This window comes from Trichoderma asperellum, chromosome 2 (genome assembly GCF_020647865.1).
Source record: "Trichoderma asperellum chromosome 2, complete sequence".
Taxonomy (NCBI): Eukaryota; Fungi; Ascomycota; class Sordariomycetes; order Hypocreales; family Hypocreaceae; genus Trichoderma; species Trichoderma asperellum.
The window spans coordinates 3,486,479-3,501,736 of NC_089416.1; the positions used below are offsets into that span (position 1 = coordinate 3,486,479).

Here is a 15,258-nt window from a genome sequence, read left to right on the forward strand (position 1 = left end):
ATCTCTGGTTGGGCGCCTGTGGATACTGCAGTCGTCGACAGAACACGACAGCCCTGCAGCTAGCGGTTGAGTTGGCTTGCAGTGTGTCACAACGCGAATGGCCCGTTCCAAGACCCCGTAGGAGCCATGCGAGCACGGGAGGGATGGATGTGTGTAGGCTTCTGCGTCAAGCATGCATTGCTTTTCCATGACGCCCGTGGCGCCTTGATCTTTGCCGGTACAGTAGAGCAACAAGCAGAGTAAGTAGCAAAGTAGAAGCACCACCGTTTATGCATGCGCGGAGGAGGTCCTCCGAATCACGGCCGTCAAAAGGCCAAGCCAAGCCAATATGCAGCTATGCGACCTGATTCGCCACCCGAGTTGCTAAGCGGCACATTCAGGCTTAGCTAAGCGATTCATGCCGCTGTATCGGGGCCCGCCCCACACCTTCTACAACCATCATGCGAGACAGAGCTGCTTTAAAGTCTCGTCTCGAAAAACCGTCGAGAGAAAACGGGACATGCCCCTGGTGCAGCACCTCGAGAAATGAGCACATACGGCAGTCCTGGAGCGCTGCCACAGACGAGGCCAACCCCGTACGTGTTCCCCCGACGCTGGATTGACGTCTAGAGCTCAGGAGTTGGCTGACCCGCCGTCTCCATAGGCCACAGCGAGGGAGCTTCCCCTTGGACCACGATGGTAAGCCTGTTGTAATTTTCCAATCTAAATTGCCGCTCTCTCCTGGATGGCCCAGATCGCCGTCAAATATCAAATCTAATCTAATCTGTCTTGGATAGGCGAGTGCAAGAAGGCAATGACCAGCTACCTTGCCTGCATGAAGAAGGTTCGCGGCGTCAATGAAGACGAATGCCGCAACCTGGCCAAGGCGTATCTGTCGTGCAGAATGGACAGGTAAAAAAGAAGCAAGACGCAGAGTGTGAGACAAAATATGGGCTAACGTGTCGGCAAAACTAAGAAACCTGATGTTGCGGGACGACTTCAAGAATCTCGGCTACCAAGAGCCTGAGCCGTCGGCAAAGGCCCCAGGGCCAGAAAAGGGTGTCAAAGGCGAACTCCGGTGGTAGCAAAGGCGAGTGGGCGCCCCATAGCCGCCAGACAGGCGTCCCCTAGTCGTCACGCAGCCAGCATGGAGTGTAAAAGGGGAGGGAAAGCCATTGGCCGTTCCCGTGGTGACATTGCCCAACCGTATCTGTACATATTCTGGCGGCGATCTGGAACTTTCCACGCCAGCTGTATTATAGCCCCCCCCCTGCTAGCAAATCCCCTCTCTCTCCCTTTACCGTGCCTTGGGCCGTATTGTTTTGCTGTGATGTGCTGTGATGTGCTGTGCCGTGCTGTGGTGTGTGTGCCATGCCAGCTCAGACTCTGGTGGCGTTATATCTGAGCTGGATGGGCTAGTGCTACCGTCCTGCCGACTAGCGGTCCAGATTACAGGCACACAGCGCTGCTAGCCAGCGCTACAGACACCTTAGTCTGGGGTTGTCTCGGAACATGCCAAGGGTTGCCCCGTCAACCCCCGCTAAAATCGATTGCTGGCTCGATTACAGGTGCAAAGTACCGAGCACCTAACGCTTCTTATTTCCATACAAAACGTCACGCCTCGCATGCGACCTCTCTAGTTCACCGCCGGCCTCCCAGTGTTGCGACGGCACGTCCATTGCACGCATAAAACTGTCGTAGCATCCCTCCGAGACTAATCTTTTTTATTTCTTTCTTTTTTTTCGTTTTATTTTTATTTACATTGTGACGATCTGCGAGAAGAAGGAGAAGAAGGTCAAGGACAAAATGAGGCAATCTGGCGAGGTCAAGTCGAGTAGGGGGACACCGCCGTCGCCCTCCTACATGAGCAAAGACGAATTCGGTACGGCATATGCGGCAGATTGACCGATGGTTCGGGCTGGTCGCTAATCTACACTGTCATGAGCAGCAAACTACCTCGCAAATCTTCGAAGCAAGCCCGTAGGGAGGCCCAGCGGCGCCCGGCCACCGCCTCCCAGCACTCGACCGCAGCTAAACCGAAACAGCCTGAGTCAGATCAGCTACGATGCATCTACACCGTCGCCAGACACTCCTGCTCACATTGCTGGCCACCAACGATCGCAGTCACACACGCCCAGCCTCGTCGGAGGAAGCACGGCTTCAACTCGCATTTCAATGATTAGTACTCGAAGCCGTGATTACTATCCTACCAGTCCAACGCCGCCTCCCTTGAAGCCAGATACCGTTGTGCCTACAGCTAGCTACATGGAACGAGGCCAGCGTTGGATGGAAAGAGAAGAAGCGTCGTCACTACGAGATGCCATGGAAGAAATGGACTTTCGCGAAAGCAGAAAGAATACCCCTGCCCCCGATCCTGCCATCGAAGACGATGAGACTCGCATCTACAATGCTGCTCTTAACGAGGCAGCTGAGCTGGTGTGGGAGCACCAGCACGGCGTCAAGCCTCGGCCCCCTGACGGTGCGTACCTGTATCGACCACACCTTAGAAAGGACAGCTACGCGCATGCTCGGGCAGCTACCGTGAAAGGGGGTGGGTCAACTGGTGCGAACAAATCAAATAGAAACTCGTATGCTGAAGCGCAATCGCCATCATCAACTTCATCCGAAGGCGACAACAGCCCCAAAAGAAACGAATCTCCCGAAGAGGCACCCCAGTCCGAAGAGTCGCCAACCAAAGCAAAGTCATATGGAAGCGTCGGAGGGCGTTTCTCGGGTGGCCGGCGTAGCAGTATGAAAAGGAATATTAGCGGAGAAGTTGAGCGGCCTTTCTCTGGTGATCAGATATGGGAAGAACCCGAAGCTCAGTCGGGTGAGGCATCCACGCCAACGGCTTCTCCTCAAAAAGATTCACCCATTTCACTCAAATCCAAGCCCTCCAATGCTGTGAGACGCAACCCCTTTCAACGCTTTCAAGGAGATTCCAGCCCGACCAAACGGCTGGATAGGGTAGAAATTCACAGGAATCCCCCAACACGATCTCGCAACGCCCAATATCAAGTCAACGCTCCTGTCTCCGCTGCGAAAGCGCTCCCTGATGGACAGCATTTGAATGGAGTTGAGATTCGCGGCCAAGATATCCGTGAAGCTACTAGCATGAGGCTCAAAGACCGCAGCTCTAAATTACCGGAACCTACCGCAGTCAGCGACAGCCCTGGAAGGCCCATTGTAAGCTTCGATGCTAACTGGAAAGCCCCGGAGGAGTCCTCGTCCACTGATGCCAGCTCAGACCGACCAAACCCGTCAACCCCAGCATCAAACCGCTTCCGGTCCCAGTCACAAGTCCAGCCTCAGTCCACAGCCCAAAATCCAACTCGGCCTATGGATATCCCTAGCATCGTTGTGGCGGAAGACCCTTCGCCGAGGCCAAGACCGCAAACGAGCGCGAGCGTGCCGTCGATCTCGATAGCGGAACCAGAAGAGACTTCGAAGAAACCAACGACCACGGCTAACATTCCTTCCATTGCGGTGGACGAAGCGCCAGAACCCCGCAAGATTCCCAGTATTTCGACGCCAAAGGATTCGCCCGTAAGAGGCTCACGCCCTCTTCCGACACCTGGAAGTCGGGGATCGCGAGGTCACTGGTCTCCAGCTCCAGCTCCAGGCGCCGCTGGCACCCCTGGCCGAGTAGGGACGCTCTGCAACCAGTGTGAGCGTCCTATTGAAGGGAAATTCGTGGCATTGGCCGGGTCCCCTGAGCGGTTCCATCCTCATTGCTTCCGTTGCTACACTTGCAATACTCGTCTTGAGGCCATGGAGATTAGCCCAGAGCCGGATGCATCGCGGGCTGAACGACTTGAGAGAATTCGGCGTCGCGCGGCGGGAGAGATATTGGATGAGAAGCCTGGCATGACCATGGCGGAAGACGGAGATGACCGCCTCCGCTTCTATTGCCATCTGGACTGGCACGAACTCTTTGCTCCACGCTGTAAGCACTGCAAGACCCCCATCCTCGGGGAGCATATCGTAGCTCTTGGGGCGCATTGGCACTACGGGCACTTCTTCTGTGCCGAGTGTGGCGATCCGTTTGAACACGGCATGACGCATATCGAAAAAGACGGGTATGCTTGGTGCATCAACTGCCAGACGAAGCGAACTGAACGTCGTGCACCCAAATGCAAGATGTGCAAGGCGGCTGTGATTGGCCAGTATATCAAAGCACTTGGTGGCGAATGGCATGAGCACTGCTTCCGCTGTGCCGAGTGCAAGGGAGGATTTGATGACGGGCAGATATTTCCCAAAGAGACTGCGACGGGGGCAATTATACTCTGCACTAAGTGTAGAGCCAGAGAGCTCAAGTTTTAAACAATATGACATGATGAAGCCATTAACGGATTTTGTGTATGCATTTTGAATTTGGATGAGGCGTTTCAATACGATGGGGGCGACACTGGCATCGGTAGCGTTGGGATAATGGTTGAAATAGGTAAACCTGGCTTCTGGCTTGTAATTGCATTTTCACCTCGTATATGGTTTCCGTCCTCTGCGAAACAGTTCGCCACTGTCGTATGAACGGAGGAGCAGGCGTGAAAACAATCATGTGGCCCTAAATGGCCATCGTAGAACACCAAGTTCCCTCTCTCTCTCTCTCTCTCTCTCTCTCTCTCTCTCTCTCTCTCTCTTGATTCTAATGTATTACACAAGTCATGGTAGATAGTATGTGGGATAGAATGCGAACCCAATTACCCAGCTCAGATGCGCACAACGTCTTTCCATTTTCCGTATTCTGCTTATTCCTTCCCCCACACTCAGTATCATCGTCGTTTCTCCCCTCTGTCACGGCGTCGTCATCCTAGCAGGCGTCCTCCAACTTGTTCTTGGTGCACCTCGAGAGTGTCACCGTCTGCCATCTCGAGCTATAGATTCCGAACAAGGGAGAAATAAGAGATATGTTAGTTACAATGAAGATGTAAAAAACGTAAATAAAAGTAAAGACAATAGAAGAGGGGCTCATAGCAAAGCAGCGAAACAGGAAAGGCATACCGCGTCCGGGGTATCCGTCGGCTGGACTCGTGTGCCATCAAACAGAAACCGCACCGAATTCAGAGACTTGCCCTGGCGCTCGCAGAAGGCCGTCATGAGCTTCTCAAGCTTGGTGCTGCGCTTGATCTTGAAGAAGACCTCATTGTTGTTATCAGTGACCTTGATGTTAAGGTGCTCGGTGTTGGGAGGGGGGTCCTGTCGGTCGACGGGGGACTGGTTCGCATCGTTTTCAGACATGATTGTGGCGTGTTTTTCTCTTCTTTTTTTGGTTCTCAGTTTTTTTCCTCGTTCGTACTGGGAAGGATTCTCTTTGTTGGGTTTGGGGGTATCGCTAGAGGGAAAGAGAAGAGAAAGAAGTGGCTTAGAGGAAAAGAAATTAGGCGCCGCGAGAAGTGATGCGATAGAAGGGCGACGGAAGAAGGCGCCCAAAGGCTTCTATGGAAGAAGTGGGGAGAGAGGCTTCTGATTGGGCGGCTGAGGGTGGAAGTACAGGTACAGTGTCCTGCACGGCTGGGCTTCAGTGATTGTGCGCTGCTAAAGGTGGGAGTTTGGAGCGCTGTTAACAGCCAGGTACATGCCCCCGGCGTCACACTTTCTGTGCGCTGGTAGTGAGATGCCGGAGTGTGCAGCACCTCGTAGCCAAGCTTCAAGAAACAGGTACTGATGACATCAGTGACTACCTATCATTCTTAGGCTTGAAATGCAGGAACAGAATAGTTAATCCGGCATTCGTATCTTTATTCTACATCAATCGAAGGCTTCTAGTGGCTGATTCCGCCATTGGAAGGTTGTTTTAACACTCTTGGCTTTGCGAAATCTGCTTCCTCACTTGGACATCTAATTATGGTTCGTTCTCAATGTCTCAGCATTTTTGAACTTTAGCATCATTCTCATTTGTGAGATATTTCGTTCGGCAGCTAATCACAGCCACTGAGGCTGCTATAGCCATCTCCTAAAGACGACGTTGAAGCGCGTCCACCGTGTCATCCACGAGCAGTAAGTCCAAGGAATGCGCATCACTTTGAGAGTTCAAATATTGACGAGAGGGACTTTCCTTGAATTTCCAGTGTGCCATCCAGGGTAGGTTGTTGTTTTAGGACCAGGAAGGTCGAGCATACGAACCGCAAGGACATCCAAGCTGAGATTTAGCGACAGACTGCCTTGTCAAGAACAATTACAACGAGACTCGTTGTCAAAATGCTGTCAAGGCGTTATACGAATGCTGTGAAGCATTCTACCAGCGATATGGCGACGACGCAACCTCCCCCAGCTGCCCATTGCCAAAACTGCTGCGTCTGAAAATTCAGCAGCAGAAAGAAGGCAAATAAAAGCATGGAAGGGACAAGATGTGAACATTTCACGATTACAGATTATCTATGCGGCTCGCTTAGACACGCACAGTATTTTACGGTGTATCTAGATATAATGTACATAGTGTACATGAATAGAGGGGGAAAGGGAATCAAGAAATGTACGCTCATCGTATAATATGTCAACCAGTGTAGAGAATTTCAGGCAACTTAATGAGGAGCGAATTTTTCTAGGCGATCGTTGAGCACGCAGGAGATCCTTATAGGACCTGAACAAGCATCGAGACGTCTTGTTCCGAGACTCTAATACGAATGCCGATGACATTATGATGAGGAAAAGAAAAGAAGAAAAGAAGAAAAAAAAAATTGAGGAAAATTTGCACTAATAGTAGTGGGATTCACCAGCACAGAGCCCCGTTTTGTTGCATATCGCAGTATGCCAAAAAATCACCCTTGGTCGCTGCTGGAACTTCCCGATTACCTAATAGTACAGGATACTTTCTTTTGTATATGTAAGAGGCCTGTCTGCTGGGTATAGCCTACTAGAGACCCAATCACAGGCTAGCAGGCCGTCCGTGTGGAAGCTCAAGCGCGCCTTGAAGCAACAAAATATTGAGAGCTACTGAATTTCTGCGCTGAGCAGTCCACGATCTCGCCAGGCCGCATATCAAACGCCCTTAATCGACGGAGAAGTCCTCGACTACAGTAGCGACGTCGACTTCTCTGGAAGACCCAATTACGACGTCCATTCGTGTTATGCGGCCAAGGCCAACGCCCTGAAAAGTCGGCACTTGGACCCCAGCCAGACTTTACAGCGATCGCCTGGTTGGGACGCTTTGCGCGGCGAGATCCATACATCGAGCGGCACTGGACGTGTGATTTTTTCCTCCCTTCGATATTCTTTAGCATCGTGTAGGCACTGGACGTGCGCGGCTCGATAATCGCCATGGAGCAAGGGCTGTTGGACGACCTCAATGTCGGCCCCGAGGTGGAAGAGTTTGCCAACGCCCTTGACAACTGCCTCTCGCCATTCCTGTCGCTAGAAGACAAACGAGCCCGACTTCTCGACCTCCCCCGAAAATACTACGAAAATGCATCCCGACGGCTGCAACAGGCGCGGCCGAAGCGAGCTCGCAGCGGCTATGACGATGTAGACATGGATGCCGATGAGATCGAGACGGCAGATGGCCTCTCTGGAGAGGATGATGAGATTAAGCAGCTGGAGAAGGAAGTGCAGACCTGGGATTTAATTCGACGACTGTTACCACTACGATACGCGGCGCCAGAATCGAATGCCAACGATCGGCCGTCAATAGAAACAGGCTCGACGCAGTCCGATATGCTACTCGAGTTCCTTCTTGCGGATCCTACAGCTCAGGAGCGCCACGCAGTTCTCCAGTGGCTTCAGAGTAATGCGGCTGCTGGCCCAGATATTGATGATCTGGCACGAGATCTCCTGAAGCAAGCCGACAGGGGGGATATCGTTGCTCATGGCTGGCTCCACACCCGAGCAACTATCAAGCTACGCAAGAACCTGACGGCATGGCACGGTCTACTGGATAACCAGGGTCCTAAAGTCATGGAGTCCCACGTTGGCAAGGACGGCGCCCCTCTGATTACGCAGCTGGATCCCGATGCTATTACTCGTCAAGGACGGAAACTCGAACCCGCAGACGAGTACTTTGAGCGTGCTATTTGGCTGGGCTGCTTTGAACACCTTCGTCGTGGCAGCAGCCTGGAAGAGCTGCGTGAGTGGTGCCAAGAGCGCACCGAAATGTGGCGCGCTGTTTCCATGTCTGCCATGCCTCTCTCCGTTGATGACAACACCGCCCCTGTCGATGACTTGAAACCTGAATCGCTGGCTCTCTGGAGACGCACGTGCTTTGCCCTGGCTCGTCAGGGAGGCTCGGATGATTATGAGCGTGCGGTATATGGCTTGCTCTCGGGCGACATTAGCAGTGTTGAGAAGATTGCCAGGAGATGGGACGACTTCCTCTTTGCCAATTACAACGCCCTCTTGCGAACGCAGTTCGACACTTATGTACTGAGCCGATGCTCACCAAATATGAGCTCGACTTTGACCCAAAATTTTGCCTCCTTTGATGCCGTTCAGTTTTTGGGAGACCCACGAGGCGTTGAAAAGAGACTCGTTCGCTCGCTAGAGTCACAGGAAAGGGTCCGCGACGAGGCAACAGAGCCCAGTAAAGCTCTGCAAGCCGCGTTCATTGCTAAAGAAGTCGGGCGTCACTTGTACGAACAAGGCCTCGTCATGACTGCGGATGCAAATTCGAACGGCCAATCCATTCTTCTGCCTTCTTCCAAGGCCATCGACCCTACTATTGTGAAGAAGAAGTACTTTAGCCTGGATCAGCATCAAGGGCTCCGTCTTGTGTCCCACATCTTTGTGATCACCACACTAATGGAGAAGCTCAACTCTGCCCAGGGAATCATCTCTGGCTCTTTAACGCCGCCGCAGTGGTTATCTGGCCAGGAAAGTATTCTAGCGGGGTATACCGACTACTTGCGCCGCGCTGGTCTCCAAGAGCTCATCCCTCTGTATTGCTCAATACTACAGGCGCCAAGGCAGTACGACGTTCTGAGCTGGAATCTAATTCACGAAGAGGATCCTGAACAGCGTCTGCTACAGCTGAAACTGATAAAGAAGGCTGGAATCGACGTGTTGAAGTTTGTAGAGAGGCAGGTATGGCTCTTTTACGACGCTTTGGGAGAGAAAGCTCGCCAGCAAGCCTCATTCAGCATCATCAGCGATGCTCCCTCCACACCACAATTTGGAAAATTGATCAAGGCAGACTTCTTTGGTTATGAGGAGGGTGTTGTGCAGAATGACCACGACCGGGTCATATGTGCATTGGAGTGGCTTATGATGGTAGATGGGATGTGGCCCGAAGTCTTTTCCACGGGAACAAAGGTTTACAAGTTCTTCTTGCGTACGTAAAATTGTTTGCATGACATGACATGACATGAGATAGGACTATATGACTGATATCTTGACAGGAAGCGCGAACCTGGGAGCAGCCCGCCGGCTCCTGGAAAAGATTTCATTTGACAAGATCATTCAAGGGATATCTGGGCAGGAAGAAACTGATGATGTGTGGTATGAGGATGTCGACTTCTGGGCCAGGCTGCTGGAGCGTAGCGAAATTTCCAATATGAACCCCGAGCGAGTCATGGCAGAAGCGCGAAATTTCCGTGCGCTCGAAGCTCTCGTCAAGGCTTTGGATGCCTTGGAGACAGTAGCCTCACTGATGATTCTCTCGACTGAGTATGCGACTACTATTCTAAATGTCTGAAATATGTTTGACTAACTTTCGGCCAGACTCACTCATGGAGACCGGGACTTCTGGGGCCAAGCCAGCGAGGGCATCAAGAACGTCAAAGATTTTATGAAGCCCTTGCTGAAGGGATGGCTGATACCGGCAATCAAGGGTATGTTCTTGTGATGGTTTCAATATTTGACTTCAGATAACTAACGTATTTGGTGTTACAGGTGGAGACGTAGAGTTGCGAGACATTCGAGCTGCATACTTGCCAGAGGCCGTCTTGGCGTACATCAGCGCTCTTCAATTTGCCGGCACTGGCCTGTCCCGAGATAACCTGCTGGAGTGTATGGAGCTCGCATCCCTGGTAGCAGAGCGCGATTCAGACCTCAAAGACGCCTTCCAAGACGCTAGTCGCATGACGGAGCTCGTCGAGGCCTTTGCAGCCTGCAGCAAAGCGCTGGCCATTGCCACCGGCGAGAAGAGGCCATCTGGCTCTGGCAGCAAGAGATTGCGGGAGATGGGATGGTCGCGAGATTTGTGGTCTGTTAAGCCAGCATCTGGCGACGCGAGTGTGATTGGACCTGCCTAAATTTGCCTGCAGCAAATCATATTCTCCCCGACCCCCAGGTTCTCTCTCTCTCTCTCTCCTGTATAGCATGTGTGAAATTTTCATTTTTTCTTTGTTCGGGGCCAGTTGGGATAAATTAAGGGCTTTATGGGATTTACTTTATTTTTTTTCTTTCTCCTTGCTATGTTTCTAGGTGTTGTATGGTACTTTATAATAGGTGGGGGGAAAGGAGAGAAAGCATAACAAGCGCTGGGAGATTGCTCTACTTTTTTTTTATATTAAAAAAGAAAAATGGAGAGGAAACGAGAATATGGACGAGAGGAATACATTGTGTGTGTGTGTGTGTTGAGATGTTGGACGGCTTTATCCACGCGGTTACATACCCATACCCATGCAGATAATAGAAGCATCATATGAAAGCCATATCACCTTGCTCTTCCATCCCTTCTTTTCTGGGCAGGCGTTCCTTCCGTAGTATTGTATTCGGTATACTGAGGCAAAGAGGAGAAGCCACTTGATGGACATCTGCTGAGATTTGGAAGCCTGGTGGACAATCACAACCCATACAGGGCATGGTTACCTTTATAGTTATGTTGGTAGTTCAGGGATTGAATGAATAAGATTATATACAATTATAGAATATGTTGCTCCAAGCCGATTGCCCCGAAACTTCTCATAAGCCATAGACCTGGTTTTTTACCTCTGTACATTAATTATAATACCTAAAACAAATATAGAAGAAAAAACAAAACCTCATCCTAGACTCCTTATGAGAACAGCGTGCAAGCCGTCGCGTTGAGCTGAGTGCAGTATGTCATCTGGATGGGCATGGCGTTGACACCACGAGCAAGCATACGCTCACGGAACTCGTTCAAGCGAGGCACCACCTCAAGCTGGCTGCGGTTCTGGCCGGTCGTGGTATCAACGTTACCAGACCACCAGACCTCACCTGCGGCACTGCCACGGGGCCAGATGATGTTGTCGATGTTGCTGCCGTCAATCATCTCACTCCAGACGGCAAGCTCTCCTCCGAGGACGTTCTTGGCATTCGCCTTGGAAACACCCTTGGCAGGGTCATGGGAGTAGATGAGCCTCCAGTTCTTGGTGGGGGCACACCAGTCACCAAAGGGGTAGTAGGTGTTGAAAGAGTCGCCGTTGGGGAAGTTGACCCACTGGCCACGACCGCAGTCCAGGTACTGTATAGTTTCGTCAGCAATTATCCAGCTATATCGGATTTTTCAAAGCATCAAACTCACGTAAAAGTTGTAGTCAGTGTCAATGACCTTGTGGCCAGACTCAGCCAGGTTCTTGACGGCATCACCACCCAGCCACGACTGAACGACGGTGTCGCTGCCAAGAGTCAGGTTCCAGGTGGTGACCATCTCCTCCCAGACAAATGGTGACAGACCCTGGGCGCGGATCTTGGAGTGCGCGTGAGAGATAAACTTTTGCAACAGAGGCTGCAGCACTTCGCTCGAGTTGGTCTTGAGGCGGGGGTCGATCATGGAGTCGTTTGCGTTGAGTTCATCACCACCAGTGTGGAAGTAGGAGCTATAAGGCGTGATGCGAGGCAGAAGATCGTCAAACAGGGTATCGACGAAATCGTAAACCTTGGAGTCGTTGAGAGAGAAGGCGCCGCAGGGTGGCTCGGCGCAGTAGTATTGGTAAGGCATCTCTTGGTAGGCAACAATGAGATCACTGTAAGCAAGCTCGACAACGCCAATGTGACCAGGCATGTCGATTTCGGTGATGACCTCAACACCGCGGTCAACACCGTATTGGAAAATGCCTGCAAGGTCGGCGGGGGAATAGACAAGGCTTGGGTGGTAGGCGCCCTCCTGAGACAGCTTAGGCAGTGAAGGGATCACCAGAGGCCACGACTGGGAGTCGGTGATGTGCAAGTGCAGACGGTTGAGCTTGTTCCAGGACATGGCGTCAATGGTCCTCTTGATATCAGCGACCGTCTGGTAGGTACGGGCAAGATCAAGCATAACGCCTCGGTGAGGGTAGTTGGGCGAGTCCTGGATGGACACGGGCACTTGAGTCGTGTAGAAGTAGTGTCCGGCAGAGTGCTGGTAGAAGAGCTGGGAGAAGGTCTCGAGAGCGTGCAGGATACCGGTAGAGGACTTGGCACTGATGTTGACTTGTCCATTCTTGGACACGGTCAGGCTGTAGGACTCATCAACGTCTCCAGCGCGCGGCTTGAAGGTGGTTGCGGTATCCTTTCCAGTCTGCTCAATCGCAATGGTCTGGATTCGGTTCAGGGGGGCCAGCTTCGGCTCAAAGTTGCTGTTGCGGGGGTTCAGCTTCCATGGCACAAAGTTGGTGTTGAAAATGGACTGGAAGGTTCGCGAGACGGCGCCTTGAACAATCTCCTTGCTGTTGAAGTTGGAACCGGCAGGTGGGTTGTAGCCGATTGTGATAATCTATCACCAGAGTGTGAGCCATGGCGATCTATCGAAATTTACCAAAAACAAGGCGTATTATCTCAATCACATACCGGTACTCCATTATAAGTCACTCTCACAGCCTCGTCAATGAAGAGAACGCTGTCTCCAGTAGTGATCTTCTGGGGAATGGGCCACAGCGCATTTGCAGGGCTGAAGGCTAGTGCGGCAACCGCGAGGATCGCCTTGGGCAGCATGATGGACGACCGAGGCGGATGGCAATACTATCAATTGGTCGGATCTATGGTGCGTTCCAGGATTCTCAAAGCAGTCCTGCCAGCGCTACTAGAACTACCATTCCCAAAGACGCGGGGCCAGCCAAATATTTAAATACCTGGCCAGCCGATGGCAAGACGCGGTTCATTCAAGGGATGTGCGGATTTCCAAATCGACATGCGTCCCAAAGAAGCAGCCGTTGTGGGCTGGACGGGAGCACGGCCCCCTGACACGCGACAAGCCAGCAAGGTCGATGATCCAGTGGCCAATGCTACCTGGCACGCGCGAGCCTGTCCATACCAGGGACCAGCGCCGGCGGCTCGGCAGGTCGGCAGCCAGCAGACTGGGAATGCCTGGCTGCTGGACAGAAGCTGAGGCTGAGCGTTGGCTGCATGCACTCCGAAGATGGAGGAGACCTCCCTGTTGATAATGAAGCTGTGGCGTTCTGCCGGGGCCGAGTCGACTTGGGTGGTTTTGGGCGCGCAACGTTACGTTAATGAACTTTTTTTTTCTTGGTGGTGTTCACGGGATGCAGCACTCCGCATGTCTAGCAACCAACGTGCATCTTTGTCACTAAGAGCTGCATTTGATTCCTCAAAGAATGCTTGGCAAGAGGAGCTAAAAGAGACAACGACCAATGCTCGTGTCGAAAAGAAAACGATGAAGCAGCATGGACGCACAATTGGCGACTCTGGAACTCTGTCAAAGGGTCTCAGCCCAATGCTGGCAAGTCGGGTAAAATGGCAGTTCCACCCTGCAAGTACATAATGCTCCGTGCTCCGAATGCCGCTGGCAACTTGAAACACAGACAATGATACCCAGGGGCCAGGATCTGACTAGAGATCTAGGTTCCCCCGGGGCCATCATCAGCAGAGTGCTGACTGTGGCGGCCAATGGCTGGCCAGGTATGTGCCGGTATCTGGTGCTCAGTACTCCGTACAAGAAATCCATTTTCTTCTCCTTGGGCCGTGTCAAAGGGGTCAGCGCGGTCCCTGGACAATGCAAAGCAAAGTCGAAGCGATAGAACGATCGAGGCCAGAAGCTGAAGCTGCAGTGCTACACGCCATCCATTCATCGAGAGGTCATTTGGTCCATCCGGCCGCTGGGTGGGCAGAACCCCAAAGCAGCTCCGACGTTGCTTTCTTTCTTTGTGGCGTCGCTCGGTAATCAGCTGGTGCGATTCTCCCCGTGTGCCGCTGAGACCCCGGGACTTTGCTCTGCTTCTTTCTCGCCGTCCCTTTGGCCAGCGCCGGGTCGCTAAGACAGCGAAATGGCTTGGAGAATCCCTGAATGCGATCGTCGTGCGGGGACGCCTCTCCACGGGCCGTTATCGCGAGCCAATCAGCAGGCGGAGAAGCGTTGGTCCGGGCCGCCACACAACCCCCATCATTTGCTTATGTCATGTCTTAGTCCGCATCAGGCATCTGTCAGGATTCATTTACAACGTCGGTGGTTTGCCGGGATATTTTGCGGGGCCGATGGGGGGGGGGGGCTGGACTGGGACAAGGGCCGGTGGAAATGAGCATGAGAGACAGCTGGGCTGCTTTGTGAGGCTGACGGACAATGTTGCACTGATGCGGGCAGAGTGAAGTGCTAATTTCAACCTCTGTAGCTGGCTCTGCAGGGCGCGAGTTAAATTGCCAGTACCACCACACACGCTGGCAGCTTACTATGTACTACATGTGTACTATTCCTTCGTATTTCCTCGCGTTAGTAGGCAGGTAGCTATCTTGTATGCGCCTCTGTGTGCTGCTCTATTAATTACTAAACTAAACCATGGCACAGAGTCTTTACAATTCCTACACGACATCGTAAGATGTTGGTATACCGTTGTTTTACTGGCCCATGCGGAGCAGAGTTGCTCCGTGCATAACAACGGCTCCAGTCTCTTGGTTATCAAGGCCCCTGCCTATAGCCTATATCGACAAAAGGCCCAATGGACCCATGAATTGAACTAGTATCTGGATATACTTGTAGAGGCCCGGCACGGCATCTCTGATGCTCTTATCGGGGAGCCACTGGAGAGTTACATACAGCAGGACGGAGTAGTGCTCATTAGGTACTGCTGGTGGTATTCACTAACTCATCCTTGCACGTACTTATATAACACATCCTACCCTTGGCGTCGTGGTAACCTCACTTCCCTGACCCCTCTTGTGGTGGGTGCGATGATATGCAGGACATATTGCTGCCCTGGCGCTGAGACCACATTGCCAGCAGCAGCAGTACGGAGCTGTGCTATTGCTATTTGCAGCAGACCTGAGGAGCCATCCGACGATGCTTAGCCCGCCAGGCGTTTACCACCTTCTTGTTAGGTTACACTTTATAGCGCTGCACAGGCATGGACGCCTTCGGCGACGCGGCATGTAACACTGGCTCGTGGTACCGTGATCTCCAGCCATTCGCCATTCAAGGATACATGATGCTAGCCAACTCGCGAAAGAACGCTTGTTTGA

At 52.3% G+C, this 15,258-nt stretch overlaps 5 protein-coding genes across 5 annotated transcripts; 3 read left to right on the forward strand and 2 right to left on the reverse strand.

Moving 5' to 3' along the window:
- Nucleotides 1-525: 525 nt before the first annotated feature.
- On the forward strand, nt 526-1,064 carry COX19 (Cytochrome c oxidase assembly protein cox19; the record flags this gene model as incomplete). The annotated part of the gene is made up of 4 exons (XM_024903214.1): nt 526-575; nt 644-678; nt 777-891; nt 956-1,064. 4 exons carry the CDS (start codon nt 526-528, stop codon nt 1,062-1,064), a joined length of 309 nt encoding a protein of 102 aa, XP_024766790.1.
- Nucleotides 1,065-1,785: 721 nt separating this feature from the next.
- TrAFT101_003450 (uncharacterized protein) lies at nt 1,786-4,302 on the forward strand (the record flags this gene model as incomplete). The annotated part of the gene is made up of 2 exons (XM_024909321.1): nt 1,786-1,861; nt 1,928-4,302. 2 exons carry the CDS (start codon nt 1,786-1,788, stop codon nt 4,300-4,302), a joined length of 2,451 nt encoding a protein of 816 aa, XP_024766789.1.
- Nucleotides 3,576-5,359, reverse strand: TrAFT101_003451 (uncharacterized protein). Its single transcript, XM_024903213.2, has 2 exons — nt 4,981-5,359; nt 3,576-4,853 (listed from the first exon to the last, which is right to left on the reverse strand). The coding sequence occupies exons 1-2, from the start codon at nt 5,215-5,217 to the stop codon at nt 4,785-4,787; spliced, it is 306 nt and encodes a 101-aa protein (XP_024766788.1). The 5' UTR covers nt 5,218-5,359; the 3' UTR covers nt 3,576-4,784.
- Nucleotides 5,360-6,901: 1,542 nt separating this feature from the next.
- TrAFT101_003452 (uncharacterized protein) lies at nt 6,902-10,562 on the forward strand. The gene is made up of 4 exons (XM_024901674.2): nt 6,902-9,238; nt 9,306-9,573; nt 9,628-9,737; nt 9,799-10,562. Exons 1-4 carry the CDS (start codon nt 7,237-7,239, stop codon nt 10,158-10,160), a joined length of 2,742 nt encoding a protein of 913 aa, XP_024766786.1. The 5' UTR covers nt 6,902-7,236; the 3' UTR covers nt 10,161-10,562.
- Nucleotides 10,563-10,731: 169 nt separating this feature from the next.
- TrAFT101_003453 (uncharacterized protein) lies at nt 10,732-13,653 on the reverse strand. Its single transcript, XM_024901673.2, has 3 exons — nt 12,640-13,653; nt 11,396-12,565; nt 10,732-11,335 (listed from the first exon to the last, which is right to left on the reverse strand). The coding sequence occupies exons 1-3, from the start codon at nt 12,781-12,783 to the stop codon at nt 10,907-10,909; spliced, it is 1,743 nt and encodes a 580-aa protein (XP_024766785.1). The 5' UTR covers nt 12,784-13,653; the 3' UTR covers nt 10,732-10,906.
- Nucleotides 13,654-15,258: the final 1,605 nt, after the last annotated feature.

Bases quoted from the DNA above. Each gene is read 5' to 3' on its own strand.
- TrAFT101_003451 (XM_024903213.2), bottom strand. From the start codon at position 5,217: ATGTCTGAAAACGATGCGAACCAGTCCCCCGTCGACCGACAGGACCCC. The intron at 4,854-4,980 runs GTATGCCTTTCC...CGGAATCTATAG, and splicing joins CGACGGATACCCCGGACGCG to CTCGAGATGGCAGACGGTGA.
- TrAFT101_003452 (XM_024901674.2), top strand. From the start codon at position 7,237: ATGGAGCAAGGGCTGTTGGACGACCTCAATGTCGGCCCCGAGGTGGAA. The intron at 9,239-9,305 runs GTACGTAAAATT...ATATCTTGACAG, and splicing joins GGTTTACAAGTTCTTCTTGC to GAAGCGCGAACCTGGGAGCA. The intron at 9,738-9,798 runs GTATGTTCTTGT...TTGGTGTTACAG, and splicing joins GCTGATACCGGCAATCAAGG to GTGGAGACGTAGAGTTGCGA.
- TrAFT101_003453 (XM_024901673.2), bottom strand. From the start codon at position 12,783: ATGCTGCCCAAGGCGATCCTCGCGGTTGCCGCACTAGCCTTCAGCCCT. The intron at 12,566-12,639 runs GTATGTGATTGA...CTCTGGTGATAG, and splicing joins TGACTTATAATGGAGTACCG to ATTATCACAATCGGCTACAA. The intron at 11,336-11,395 runs GTGAGTTTGATG...GAAACTATACAG, and splicing joins ACACTGACTACAACTTTTAC to TACCTGGACTGCGGTCGTGG.